The 12,922-nt window shown below is 41.8% G+C and overlaps 1 protein-coding gene across 1 annotated transcript in view; it reads right to left on the bottom strand.

Moving 5' to 3' along the window:
* The window catches only part of LOC122814194 (protein Hook homolog 1-like), a 310,008-nt gene that overhangs the window by 55,800 nt on the left and 241,286 nt on the right, over positions 1-12,922 (bottom strand). Inside the window, exons 11-12 of the mRNA XM_044086800.1 lie at positions 1,465-1,566; positions 1,220-1,288 (exon numbers count right to left, since the gene is read on the bottom strand). Of these exons, the coding sequence (XP_043942735.1) occupies positions 1,220-1,288; positions 1,465-1,566 (171 nt within the window). The remainder of the gene's footprint in view (positions 1-1,219; positions 1,289-1,464; positions 1,567-12,922) is intronic.

Genomic DNA, 12,922 nt, shown 5'->3' with positions numbered 1-12,922 from the left:
GACCAGCAGATGTTCACAGCACACAACACTAACTATATATCTTAGACTCATGCCAACCTGTATCAGTACCTTTGTCAGGGGGGGAAGAGGAAGATAGGAGCTACTGGACAAAATATGTTGTCTGGGACATGGAATAATGAGGAAAAGTAAAACCAAAGACACGATTTACTGTGGCAGTGACGAACTTTGAGTAACAGAAGCACTACGTGCAGCTCAGCAGCAGCATACTGGCAATGTACTATGGGCAGAAGGCAAAGTGACATGCCAGCTACTGGTTGTACAACTGATAAATGCTGGCAATATACAGTATGAATAGGCAACCTGACTGGGGAGAGCTGGAAGTATACACCCACTGAGCACTACTAATGCAGATCACTTTACACGTGCATCATGGGTAACTGCTGTGCTGTTGTATACTGAATACTACTACCATAAGTTAGTTTTTGCCTGCTCTCTCTCACCGCGTTATGCACTGTTTAACTTGCCTTCTAACTGCAGACATACTTGAACACTATAATGTATTATTTATGTATGTCTGTTCGACCAAGTGCACTATTCTATTAAATTTCCACAATGATAAACTGCAGATGCACCACACAGTAGTTTCTGGATCACTTGCACATGTTAAATTCTGCAGCTTACAGAATCTGCACATCTGATCTCTGAATCACTCAATTTTATTTGATGTGGAACCATATCTCTCAACCTCTCAATACAAACATTTTGGACAAAGCCAAATAATTGGGGGGGAGTGGGAACAAAGGCCCAATATCAGGGGCGGATTTTAAATATTGTTCTTATAAACTCAGAAAGTTGCTAGAATGATAGTTTTTTTACATTACCGTGCATTTTCTGAAGGATACAAAGTCTGAAACTGAAATGTCTATCATTACTTCGTGACATCAACCCTCAATGATGTGCCAGAAAACCACAAATTTTATAAGGAACAGACCAGAAAAAAAAAGATGCAGAAATCTGGACAGTCTGTGAAATTCTGGGCAAATGAGAATTACATGTGGAACATCAATTAATATGGTGTCTGAATTCAGTGTTGAAACACCCTATCCCTAAGTGGCTAACAAGAACTATAAATATGCCTTTTAGCACAAAAGCACACCATCCCATCCTTATAGTGAACTCTGCAACTTTAGGACATATGTGCACAAACCTTGCAATATAAAATTAAATTAATGTTACTCAAAGACCAAATTATGTATACCTTGTTATACCAAGCCGTCACTATTAGGTTTTCTTCATATTCTCGAAGTTTGGCCTGCTCACATTCTTTCTGTGAGGGGAAAAACCACACAAGCAAACTGGTAAGAAACAGTATATCTAAATCCACAGAAACAAAAGCATGATATTAAGAACAGGTGTTTTTGCTATGCAAGACAATCTGAAAATTATTCTCTATTGTAAAAACAAAGAGTTATGTTTGCTAGCACCACTTAGTTAATTTCATACCTCTAATGTCTGAATTCGTGCATCTTTTTCACCAAGCTTCTTTTTGAGAGCTTGATATTCTGCAGTAGCAGGGTTGCACTTAGGATCTAATGTTTTTATTACCTGTATGACAGAGGAAAAAAAAAACAGAAAATAAGTATATACCATGGACACTGAAAATGCTGTCATAAAAGATGCTGATAGGTCACTTTACTGACAGACATATATTTGCTTATTATATAATACAAAGCAAACTAAATACGATACTCACTTACAAGATTAGAAATGTACAGAAAATTACTATGGTATTAGGTTTACAAATGTCACTGCAGTAATGGCATTTAATTAAAGGAATTCTGTACTCCCACAAACTGCCAGACATTAACTCAAGCTTTTACTTAACCTGTTGATATCAGACTACATTTACTTAGTTTTGAAGAAATATTTATAAAAGCCATTGCAGACAGACAGGCCAGCATAATATTTATGTGCATCTAAGTCTATGAGCACCTGTCATGTTTCAGTTACACTGGTCTTTTAGGGCTCACTGGTTGCATAAAGTCAATCACAGCTTAAAGGACAATATGACTGTAATACTATTGTTGTAATTCAACTGTCATAAAGCAGGATTAGATTTGTACACATGCAAACCTGAGTCCAGGAAACTTTAGAGTACATGAAGTGCCAGAGTCTTTTTTTTTTCCAGGGACTGGTAGCTCATGAGTGCAAAACAGCCAAATCTATTAATTTATATATATATATATATATATATATATATTTTTTGTCCTTACCTTCTCTATGAACCACTTTATGTCTGACATTTCCTATGTGAACAGGTAAAAACATTTGAAAACAGAAAGGCATTCTGCTCAAGTGGTAAGCCAATCATTCTTGGTGGTTTTACAAATATTCACATTTATCTACACAAAATACATTGTACAATACATGTTTCTACATTTAAAAAAGTATACATATTTAAATACATTTAATGTAAAACCACCAAGCAACAACTTTCAGTCCAAAAAACAAAAACAAAAAAACCCTGCCAACAGCAGTCATTACAAAAAGAAAGAACTGTACCACTGTGATGTCCCTACTCTGGGCCAGTAATCACAGAGCCCAAATCCTCACCACTGGCACTGGAAAGGGATGTTCATTTGGAACAAAAAAGGATACAACTAGTATTTCCAGATGCAGCTGTCTGCATCAAACACAATTTCTCTCAGCAGCACACAGTTATCACACTCAGTCTGCGACCTGGGTTTCCCTGCAGGTCCCGAATAAGACTCTCAACTGGCACAGCTATAGAGCTGAGACCTCAGCTGAGTGTCCAAGCCAAGTTCTTTACCGCTCTCTGTGCGAAACCAGTGCTTCGTGGCCCTGCTCCAAGCAGCTGACACACACACACACACACACACACATCTGGGAAAGGCTGTCACAAATTTACTAGTTATGCCCCCTTCTGCCCAGACTATAAGGTAGCTACACTGCCAACAGAAACCCCAAAGCCAGGTACTCTTAAGGCTCTTACAAGGGTACCCAATTACACTGGCTAAAATTAATATTAATACAAATGACAGTATTTGGCCAATGCAGTAAGGCTTCCAGGAGAGGCCACGGTGTCACCAAATAGATACAAGTACTCTCAAAGGTTAAGATATTCTCTAAATGACCAGCCACAATAAAAAGTTTAACTATATTTAATAATAAATAATAAAAGAACGTGAAAATACTAAATGTCTATTTACAATAAACACCACAGTTTCAATCACAGGTGGACAGGTTCACAGTTACAGAAAAACAATACTTAACTAATCTTACTATAGTTTCCTGACTGATCTAAAGAATTATTATTCCCTGGTTACTTGAACAAAGCAATATTAAGTGGGTGAAATGTCTTTCTTTGTCAGGTTACAAAAGCAGAGTGTTCTGAGACTTTAGTTTCACCTAGTACTAAATATGATTTTTAGTGATGGACTGCACAATGACATCACATACATCTGGTTATCTGACTTCTGGTTCCCATGCTTCCTACCTTGGCTAGAAGTTGTCAGGATTTATCACATATGTGTCAATAATACACAAACGCAGAGCCTCATAAAGATCTGCTGCAGCTCCTGGAAGTCATAAAAAATTTCAAACCTCCGCACTCCAGAGTAGTGATTCGTTCACCCCAATGACAATTCAGGAAGCTTACTAGTGCAGACATTTTGTCTCTGGTTGCATTGAGAACTGTAAAATACAATCTTTATGGCCTAGGCCAGGTAATTTAATTTCCCACTATTTTCAAAGTTTGAGATTAACCTCTTCTCCTCTTGTATCCTCTGTTAAAACATATACATTTAAACAATTACAATAATTCATGTATATTTCTTTTTCTGTCCAGCAGGGCACACTGCTGATGCATTTTTTTTTTAACACAAGCAACTTTACAAATACATTTTCAACACAAGCTTCTGTACAAATCAGTTTGATATTCAAATAATATACAATTCTTTAATTCCAGCTAGCTGTGCTGGCATACGTTACACATACACTATCCTACTTTTGGGCATAGCTGGCAATACCTCATTTTGTCACAACCATTTCAAAATAAAATTATATCTACCTATTTAAAACAAAACAAGTAAACACATAGTCTACTTCCTTTGAACTGACTAGCATCGCAGACACAGAAAAAAGCCAGTGCAAGTCTTTATGTGGTTAGCAGGGCTAGATTAACTGCACTGTTGTATAACCAGTGAGAAATGACAAAAAGAGTGCCCGCACACAGACACACACACACTGTGAATTCTTGTCAGTGCAAAATAGAAACCGCATGGGACCTGAATCCCAACATAAACAGCCTAAACTCTAATCAAATGCTATCTACATCTGCCAGATAATATTATGATCATCTAAGTAGACAAAATAAGCACATAGCTCACACTGACAAAGTACACACAGACATACATTATACATACAAAGCTATGAAGTAAAGGCAATAATGACGGAGTATACACTGTAGGAAATGGTAGTTAGATACATGAATTACATGACTGAAATTAAAGGTAAAGTAATAAAATCATCAAAAAGGACTTCAAGTGTTCTACTTTTGTCTTTTGAACCAGAATCTATCTTGCTATCTGCCAAAATGTTTGGGATGTTTATAATATGTGCCCTGAAGTACAGCCTGTGTTATTTTTCTACACAGGGAATACAAGTCTTCCTTGACTTTTGATATACAGTTTACTTCTAGAACTGCTGAGCAGATTCAGTAAGGAACTTGGACATGATGATTCTGAAAGACTTATAAACCCACACACTACAGCATGTATTTTTGACTCAAGCCATCAGCTTCAGAGGATATAGTACCCTAAAGCTTGTAGAACTATCTGTCACTAACTGCATTTGTGGTAACTTTTGCAAGACCTTTATTTAGAGACTGAACCTACTTCAACAGTTGGAGGAGTTCTAAGATATGTGACAACTTTCCACATTATGATGTTAGTTCTCTGGTACTGAAGGATAACCTTCCTCAATGCAAATAACCCAGGTGACCAAGATTTGAATCCTTATGTTGTGTGGTGGACAACCAGCCACTGGGGATGCACAAGCCAGTGCATTTCTTCGTGCCGGTCCCAAGCCTGGATAAATGGGGAGGGTTATGTCAGGAAGGGCATCTGGTGTAAAACCTCTGCCAAATAACATATGCGGACAATACAGATTTCCATACCAGATCGGTCGAGGCCCAGGTTAACAATGACCGCCACCAGTACTGTTAGCTAACAGGGTGCTGGTGGAAATTGGGCTACTGTTGGCCGAAGGAGAAGATGAGGGGGAAGACATGCCTGAAAGCGCATAGGAAGGTTAGGAGTATAGTAGTGGGGGTAGGAACTGAATGTTGGCAGTATGACTGGTACACGGAGAGAGTTAGCTGATATGATGGAGAGAAGGAAGGCTGATACATTCTGTGTGCAGGAAACCAGATGGACGGGGAGTAAGGTCAGGTGTATAGATGGCGGGTTCAAATTGATCTATCATGGTGTGAATGGGAGGAGAAATGGGGTAGGGGCTATCCTGAAGGAAGAGTATGCCAAGAGTGTTTTGGAGGTGAAAAAGAGCGTCAGATAGAGTGATGTTTATGAAGCTGGAAATTGATGGTGTAATGATGAATGTTGTTAGTGCATACGCTCCGCAAGTTGGGTGTGCAATGGATGAGAAAGAGAAATTTTGGAGCGAGTTGGATGAAGTGGTGGTGAGTGTACCCAAGGGTGAGAGACTGGTGACTGGAGTGGATTTCAATGGGCATATTGGTGAAGTGAACAGAGGGGATGAGGAAGTGATGGGAAGGTATGGTGTTAAGGAGAGGAATGCAGAAGGTCAGATGATAGTGGATTTTGCGAAAAGGATGGACATGGCTGTGGTGAATACGTACTTTAAAAATAAGAAGGAACATACGGTGACATAAAAGAGTGGAGGAAGACGCACACAGGTGGATTACATCCTATGCAGGAGGGCCAGTCTGAAGGAGATTGGAGATTGCAAAGTGGTGACAGGGGAAAGTGTAGTTAGGCAGCATAGAATGGTGGACTGTAGGATGACATTGATGATCAAGAAGAGAGGGACAAGTGCGAGAGCAGTGCCAAGGATCAAATGGTGGAAGATGAAAAAGGGTGATTGTGAGGTGGAGTTCAGGGAGGAGTTAAAACAGGCAGTGGGGGGCAGTGAAGAGTTACCGAATAGCTTGGTAACTACAGCAGAGATGATAAGCTAGAAAGGTGCTTGGTGCGACATCTGGACAAAGGAAGACAAGGAGACCTGGTGGTGGAATAAGGAAGTACAGGAGAGTATACAGAGAAAGAGGCTGGTGAAGAAAAAGTGGGATTCTCAAAGAGATGAAGAAAGTAGACAGCAGTATAAAGAGATGAGGAGCATGGGAAAGAGAAAGGTGGCGAAGGCTAAGGATAAGGCATATGGAGAGTTGTACGAAAGGTTTGACACAAAAGAGGGAGAAAAGGACCTGTACCGATTGGCTACATAGAGGGACCGAGCTGGGAAAGATGTGCAGCAGGTAAGTGTGATAAAGGATAGTGAGGGAAACATACTCACAAGCGAGGAGAGTGTGTTGAGCAGATGGAAAGAGTACTTTGAGGGGCCGATGAATGAAGAGAATGAGAGAGAGAGAAGGTTGGATGATATGGGGATAGTGAATCAGGAAGTGAAACAGATTAACAAGGAGGAAGTAAGGACAGCTATGAAGAGGATGAAAAATGGAAAGGCTGTTGGTCCAGATGACATACCACTGGAAGCATGGAGGTGCTTAGGAGAAATAGCAGTTAAATGAGTTTTTAACTAGACAGTTTAGTGAAATCTTGGAAAGTCAGAGGATGCCTGAGGAGTGAAGTAAAAGTGTTTTGCTACCTATTTTTATGAATAAGGGTGATGTGCAGAGCTGTAGTAACTACAGAGGGATAAAACTGATCAGTCACAACTTGAAGTTATGGGAAAGAGTAGTGGAAGCTAGGTTAAGAAGGGAGGTGATGATTAGTGATCAGCAGTATGGTTTCATGCCAGGAAAGAGCACTAAAGATGCAATGTTTGCTATGAGAGTGTTTATGGGGAAATATAGAGGTCAGGAGTTACACTGTGTCTTTGTGGACTTGGGGAAAGTATATGATAGGGTGCCTAGGGAGTTGTCCCATTGTATGAGAATGTCAGGAGTGGCAAAGATGTATGTAAGTGCGCTACAGGAAATGTGCGTGGGTAGTGTGACAGTGGTGAGGTCTGCAGTGGGGAGTGACAGATGCATTTAAGGTGCTGGTGGGATTACAGCGAGGATCAGCTCTGAGCCCTTTCTTATTTGCAATGGTGATAAACAGGTTGAGAGACAAGATCAGACAGAAGGCCCCATGGACTATGATGTTTGCAGATGACATTGTGATCTGTAGTGAGAGTAGGGACCAGGTTGAGGAGACCTGGAGAGTTGGAGATATGCTCTAGAGAGGAGAGGAATGAAGGTCAGCAGGACTAAGACAGAATATGTGTGTGTGAATGAAACGGAGGATAGAGGAATGGTGAGGATGCAGGGAGTAGAGTTGGCGAAGGTGGATGAGTTTAAGTACTTGAGATCAACAGTTCAGAGTAATGGCGAGTGTGGAAGAGAGGTGAAGAAGAGAGTGCAGGCAGGGTGGAATGGGTGGAGAAGAGTGTCAGGAGTGATTTGTGACAGACGGGTACCAGTAACAGTGAAAGGGAAGGTCTACAAGAGGGTAGTAAGACCAGCTATGTTGTATGGGTTGGAGACGGTGGCATTGACAAAAAGGCAGGAGTCAGAGCTGGAAGTGGCCGAGTTAAAGATGTTAAGATTTGCACTGGATGTGACAAGGATGGACAAGGTTAGGAATCAGTATATTAGAGGGTCAGCTCAGGTTGGACAGTTTGGAGACAAAGTCAGAGAGGCGAGACTGTGTTACTTTGGACATGTGCTGAGGAGGAATGCTGGGTATATTGGGAAAAGGATGCTAAGGATGAAGCTGCCAGGTAACAGGAAAGGAGGAAGGCCTAAGATAAGGTTTATGGATATGGTGAGAGAGGACATGCAGGTGGTTGGTGTGACAGAGCAAGATGCAAAGGACAGGAAGAAATGGAAACAGATGATCAACTGTGGTGACCCCTAATGGGAACAGCCGAAAGAGAAGAAAAAGATGTTGTGTGGTGGACAGCTTAAGGTGCCACTTCAGAGTGAAAAACGGGTCAGTGCTGGGGCCATATCTATTGCTGGGACCATATTTACACCTCAAATCTTCAGTCTAACACTCCTGGCCTATGGTTATCAAAGTTTGCAGATGACTGTAAATTGGGAGTTACTTGATCTTCCATTGATTAACACCTGCTCCAACAGGGGTTAGACTATGTTAACAACTTGTATGAGCACAAAGGTCTCAAATTCAATGTGAAAAACTTATTATAGCTAATTCTGGTAAATAAAACTTTTTCCCATATCAGAGAGGTGAGACATCCTGTTGTGAGAGATCTAGACAGACTTGTTAATTCCTTATCTCTCCCATCATGTATCTGCAGCAGTTAGGAAAGTCTTCTATGTGGCTAATTTCCAAAGGCATCTTCTCTAGATCCAAATTAAGTCTTAACTCCTCCTTTACTCACATCTCTTCAGACCTACTGTATGTGTGCGTGCTTGTATTCAAATGGGTCCAAGATCTTATCTGCTGCTTGTTGGTGCTAAGGCCCTTTAGGATGGTAAGAGTATGCATATCACATCAGTGTTAACATCTGAATTTTTCTTTGCTGATGTTATGGTCCTGCAAGACAGCAGCAATGCACATATGAATTTCTTAGCTTTGAATATATTATTGCTGGTGTTATTGTACTATTGCTGCTGGCAGTAAAATATATCCCAAAGAAGGCACCAGTACTAAACATCTGCACAGTAAAAAGCATACTCCCTCACAGAATTATTCTCAATCAGGTATTCTCCCTCCCAGCCAACTTCTAACTTGTTTCGTAAATATTCAAAATTACTCACAAAACCTGTCACCTATTCCCCTGCAATTTCTCTCTACTCATTCAAGATGGTGATCTACAGCCTAACCCTGGCCCACAGTCAAGCTCTCAACCAATTTCTACATACAAGAACCCTAACCAACAAAACTTTATGAAGCACCCCATAGTAACTCAGACCTACTAATCTTAAACATTAACCTAAGGGGTATCCTAAACAAAGTAGAGTAATTCCATGCCACCCTCAGCCTATATAACATAGACACACTTATACTAACAGAAACCTGGATAAAAACACATATAAAAAGACTGTGAACAGCTAACCCATGGTTACAATATTCATAGATTACACTGAATTAACAAGCAAGGTGGTGGCATAGCAATTATCTATAAGGACACACAACCTAGAACAATTGGACAACTACCCCTTTAATCTAAATACCTCAAAAGTACTTGTGGCTAGCTTACAATTAATAATAACAAATATATCATCATCCTCGCTGAATACATCCTCCCATGCAACAATTCTAACACAAGGGGGTGAAACCAGGACTGCAACAGTGAATGCACTCAAACATCTACATTTATGGTAAGTGTACACAACTGTACTATGTTCATCGTGTTTCACTGTTGCAGTCCTTACAAAATGGGTTGATTCCCAAAGTCCAGGAAAAAAAAACAAAAGGGAGGAGGAACATCCACTGTTTAAGGGTTGGTAAGGATGCCCTGCAATACTGCAGTGGCAAAACCAGCCCTGGACTTAGAAAACAAGGGTAAATTGTAGTGTTTAGTGAAAATGTGGACAGAAGTCCATGTAACTGCTTCCAGTATGTCCCTAGTAGGTACACCTCTTAAAAAAGCTGCTGAGGTAGAGGCTGCCCTAGTAGAATGGGTCCTAATACTCTGAGGAGGAACCTTGCCATGCTGTAAGTAACAAAAGTGAATACAATGAGCAATCCACTTAGAAATGGTCCGTTTAGAAATAGCTTTGCCCTGAGCTCAAGGAGCAAAACTGACCAACAACTGATCTGATTTTCGAAAAGATTTAGTCCTGTCCAGGTAAAACCTAAGCTGTCTATGCACATCCAGGGAATGCAGTAACCTTTCCCCTTTATTCTGAGGATTAGGAAAGAAGGTAGGCAGGTGGATTGACTGGTTAAGAGTCAGGTGGATTGACTGGTTAAGAGTCAGGCTAGAAACCTCCTTAGGCATAAAGTAGGGATTAGTTCGAAGAGAAACCCGATCCACATGGATGATGATAAAAGGCTCTTACTGCCATTAAGGTCTGCAGCTCAGAAACTCTTCTAGCTGAAGTAATAGCCAAGAGAAAGGCAGTTTTCCAGGAGAGAAACTTGAGGTCTGCTGAGGCAGCTGGTTCAAAAGGAGGCAGAGTAAGTTTCTCAAGTACAAAATTGAGATCGCAAGCAGGAGTAGGTGCCCTTCTGGGAGGCTTTAAATTGCTAGCTCCCCTAAGGGACTGTTTCATCAAGGGATGAGAGAAAATGGGATGCTCAAAGGAACAATGAGCAGAAACAGCTGAAGCATGGATTTTGATAGAAGAAAAGGAAAGTCCAGCATTAAGCAAGCTGGCCAGATAGTCAAGAATAAGAGGAAGAGTAGGTTGAGATGGGTCTTCCCCTCTAGTCTGCATCCAAACAGAGAATCTTTTCCACTTATCTGCGTAAGATTTCCTAGTGCTAGGCCTCCTGGCTTCATGAAGGACCTCAACCACCTGTTGGGAAAGGTTTAAATTATGAGCCAAGCTGCCAAATACAGAGTCTGAAGATGAGGATGCAGAATTTTACCCCCTCCTGGACCAAAAGATCTGGTATCAGGGGAAGATGCCAAGGCTGAGACTGGGAGAGACTGCGAAGTAGTGGATATCAATGTTGTCTGGGCCAGTCTGGAGCTATGATGATGGCCCTTGGTTTTTCATCCCTTATCTTTAACAGCACTCTGGGAAGAAGAGACAAAGGAGGGAATGCATAGATCGAGAGCTGTGTCCAGGGGAAGGATAGAGCATCCACTTTCCAAGCTTTGTTGTGATGATCCCTAGTGCAAAAGGTTGGAAGAAGGTGGTTGGTTGGAGATGAGAAGAGATCCACCTGAGGAGTGCCCCAATGCTGAATGATGTGATAGAAGATGGTCTTGTTTAGTTGCCACTCGTGAGGATCCAGGACTTGCCTGCTCAACCGGTCTGCCAAGGTGTTGAACCTTCCTGGAAGAAACTGAGCTATCAGATGAATGCCCATGGAAGCTGCTATGGACCATAGTATCATGCTTTGTCTGCACAGGGGGTAAGAGTGTGTCCCTCCCTGCTTGTTGATGTACCACATAATTGTGGTGTTGTCTGTCCTGACCAGAAGAGTAACAGGAGAGATAAGATGTTTGACAGCCATCAAGGCCTGCTAGACTGCCATCAATTCCTTCAAATTTACATGCAATTGAACCTGTTCAGAGTTCAAAGTCCCCTGAATGCATCTACCCACTAGATGTGCTCCCCAAGCGTAGTTCGAGGCATCTGTGGTGAGAGTCTGGCTGCCAGGAGGTGGAGAGAAAGGCAGGCCTTTGTTCTGTGCACAGGCCATCGCACACCAAAGGAACTATGTCTGCAGGCAGGGAATCAGAGGAAGTATCAAGTCTAAATCCTGAGTGTATTTTCCTCATATGCAGTCTGGCATATGGAATCATCAGAATACATGAAGCCATGAAAACCAGGGCTTGCAGGAATTGCCTTGCAGAGAGAGCTGGGTCATGCTTGCCAAATTTTTGCAGTCTGGCATATGGAATCATTAGAATACATGAAGCCATGAATCCCAGGGCTTGCAGAGAGAGCTTGCCAAAATTTTGAAGTAATTTGAAAGAGCCATTTGTTTCTCTTGAGGGAGGAATACTATCTGGGTGGCTGTGTTCAGGCTCGCTCCCAGGAATACAATCTCCCTGGTGGGTACCAGTTTTGACTACTTTTTGTTGATGGTGTAGCCCAAAGAGGTAAGAAGATTCTTTACTAAGTCAAAATCCTTTAGAAGTTGCTCTGGAGAGTTTGCCTGAATAAGACAATTGTCCAAGTAAGGGTAAATTTGAATGTTTCTTTGCCTGCAATGACTGGAGCCAGGCATTTGGTAAAAACTCTGGGAGCAGTAGATAAGCCAAAGGGCAGTGCAGAGAATTGGAAGTGCCTGTTCTCCGCCCTGAAGGGAGGAACTGCCTGCAGCTTTCCCTTATTGGGATGTGCAGATAAGCTTCTTTGAGATCCAAAGTCACCAGCCAGGAATTCTTGGCCAGCATTGGCAGCAACTGCTGAAGAGTGAACATTTGAAATTTGGGAAACACCACAAAAGTGTTTAGAATGGACAAATCCAGAATAGGGCACCAGGTGCCCCCTTTTTTGGGAACCAGGAAAACGAGTAGAAACCCTGGCCTATCTGCAGTGCAGGAACTGGCTCTATTGCTCCCAGGTTTAGCAAAGAAGAAACTTGTTTTTCTGCTTCTGTCCTTTGATTTGGGGGGATATCTGGGTACCCTTGGTGGACAGGGAAGGTGTTCAAGGAGAACTTGTAGCCTTGGGATACTATTTTGAGCACCATTTGTCGTCTGTAATGGTGAACCAAACATCTGCAAAAATGGCTACCCCCCCCCAAGGAAACCCTGGGCCCACAGAGGCAGGCAGGGAAGGCCGGAGTCATTGGGAATGCTTGCTTTGGGAAGTTTGCTTAGAACTCCCCGATTTTGAAGAGGAAGCCTGCCAGTGCTTAGCATTTTGAGGGGTGGAAGTCGGTCCCCTAGAAGACCTGTAACCCCTAAGCTTAGTGTGACTCTGTTTACTAGGGTCAAGAAAAGTCCAATTCTTAAAAGGGTAATGTCTGCTAAAACAAAGAGTCTGAACTTGCAGAAAGTCCTTAACAGTTAGCACAGATTTGGCCTTATCCTCCAACCTTTTCAACACCTCTTCTGCTTTGCTACCAAAATGATTGTCCTT

The sequence above is a fragment of the Protopterus annectens genome, chromosome 10.part0 (assembly GCF_019279795.1).
Source record: "Protopterus annectens isolate FY-2018-M chromosome 10.part0, PAN1.0, whole genome shotgun sequence".
In the NCBI taxonomy this organism is placed as follows: domain Eukaryota; kingdom Metazoa; phylum Chordata; order Ceratodontiformes; family Protopteridae; genus Protopterus; species Protopterus annectens.
Note: the sequence above shows the minus strand (reverse complement) of the source record. Positions and strands in the feature narration are given on the sequence as shown.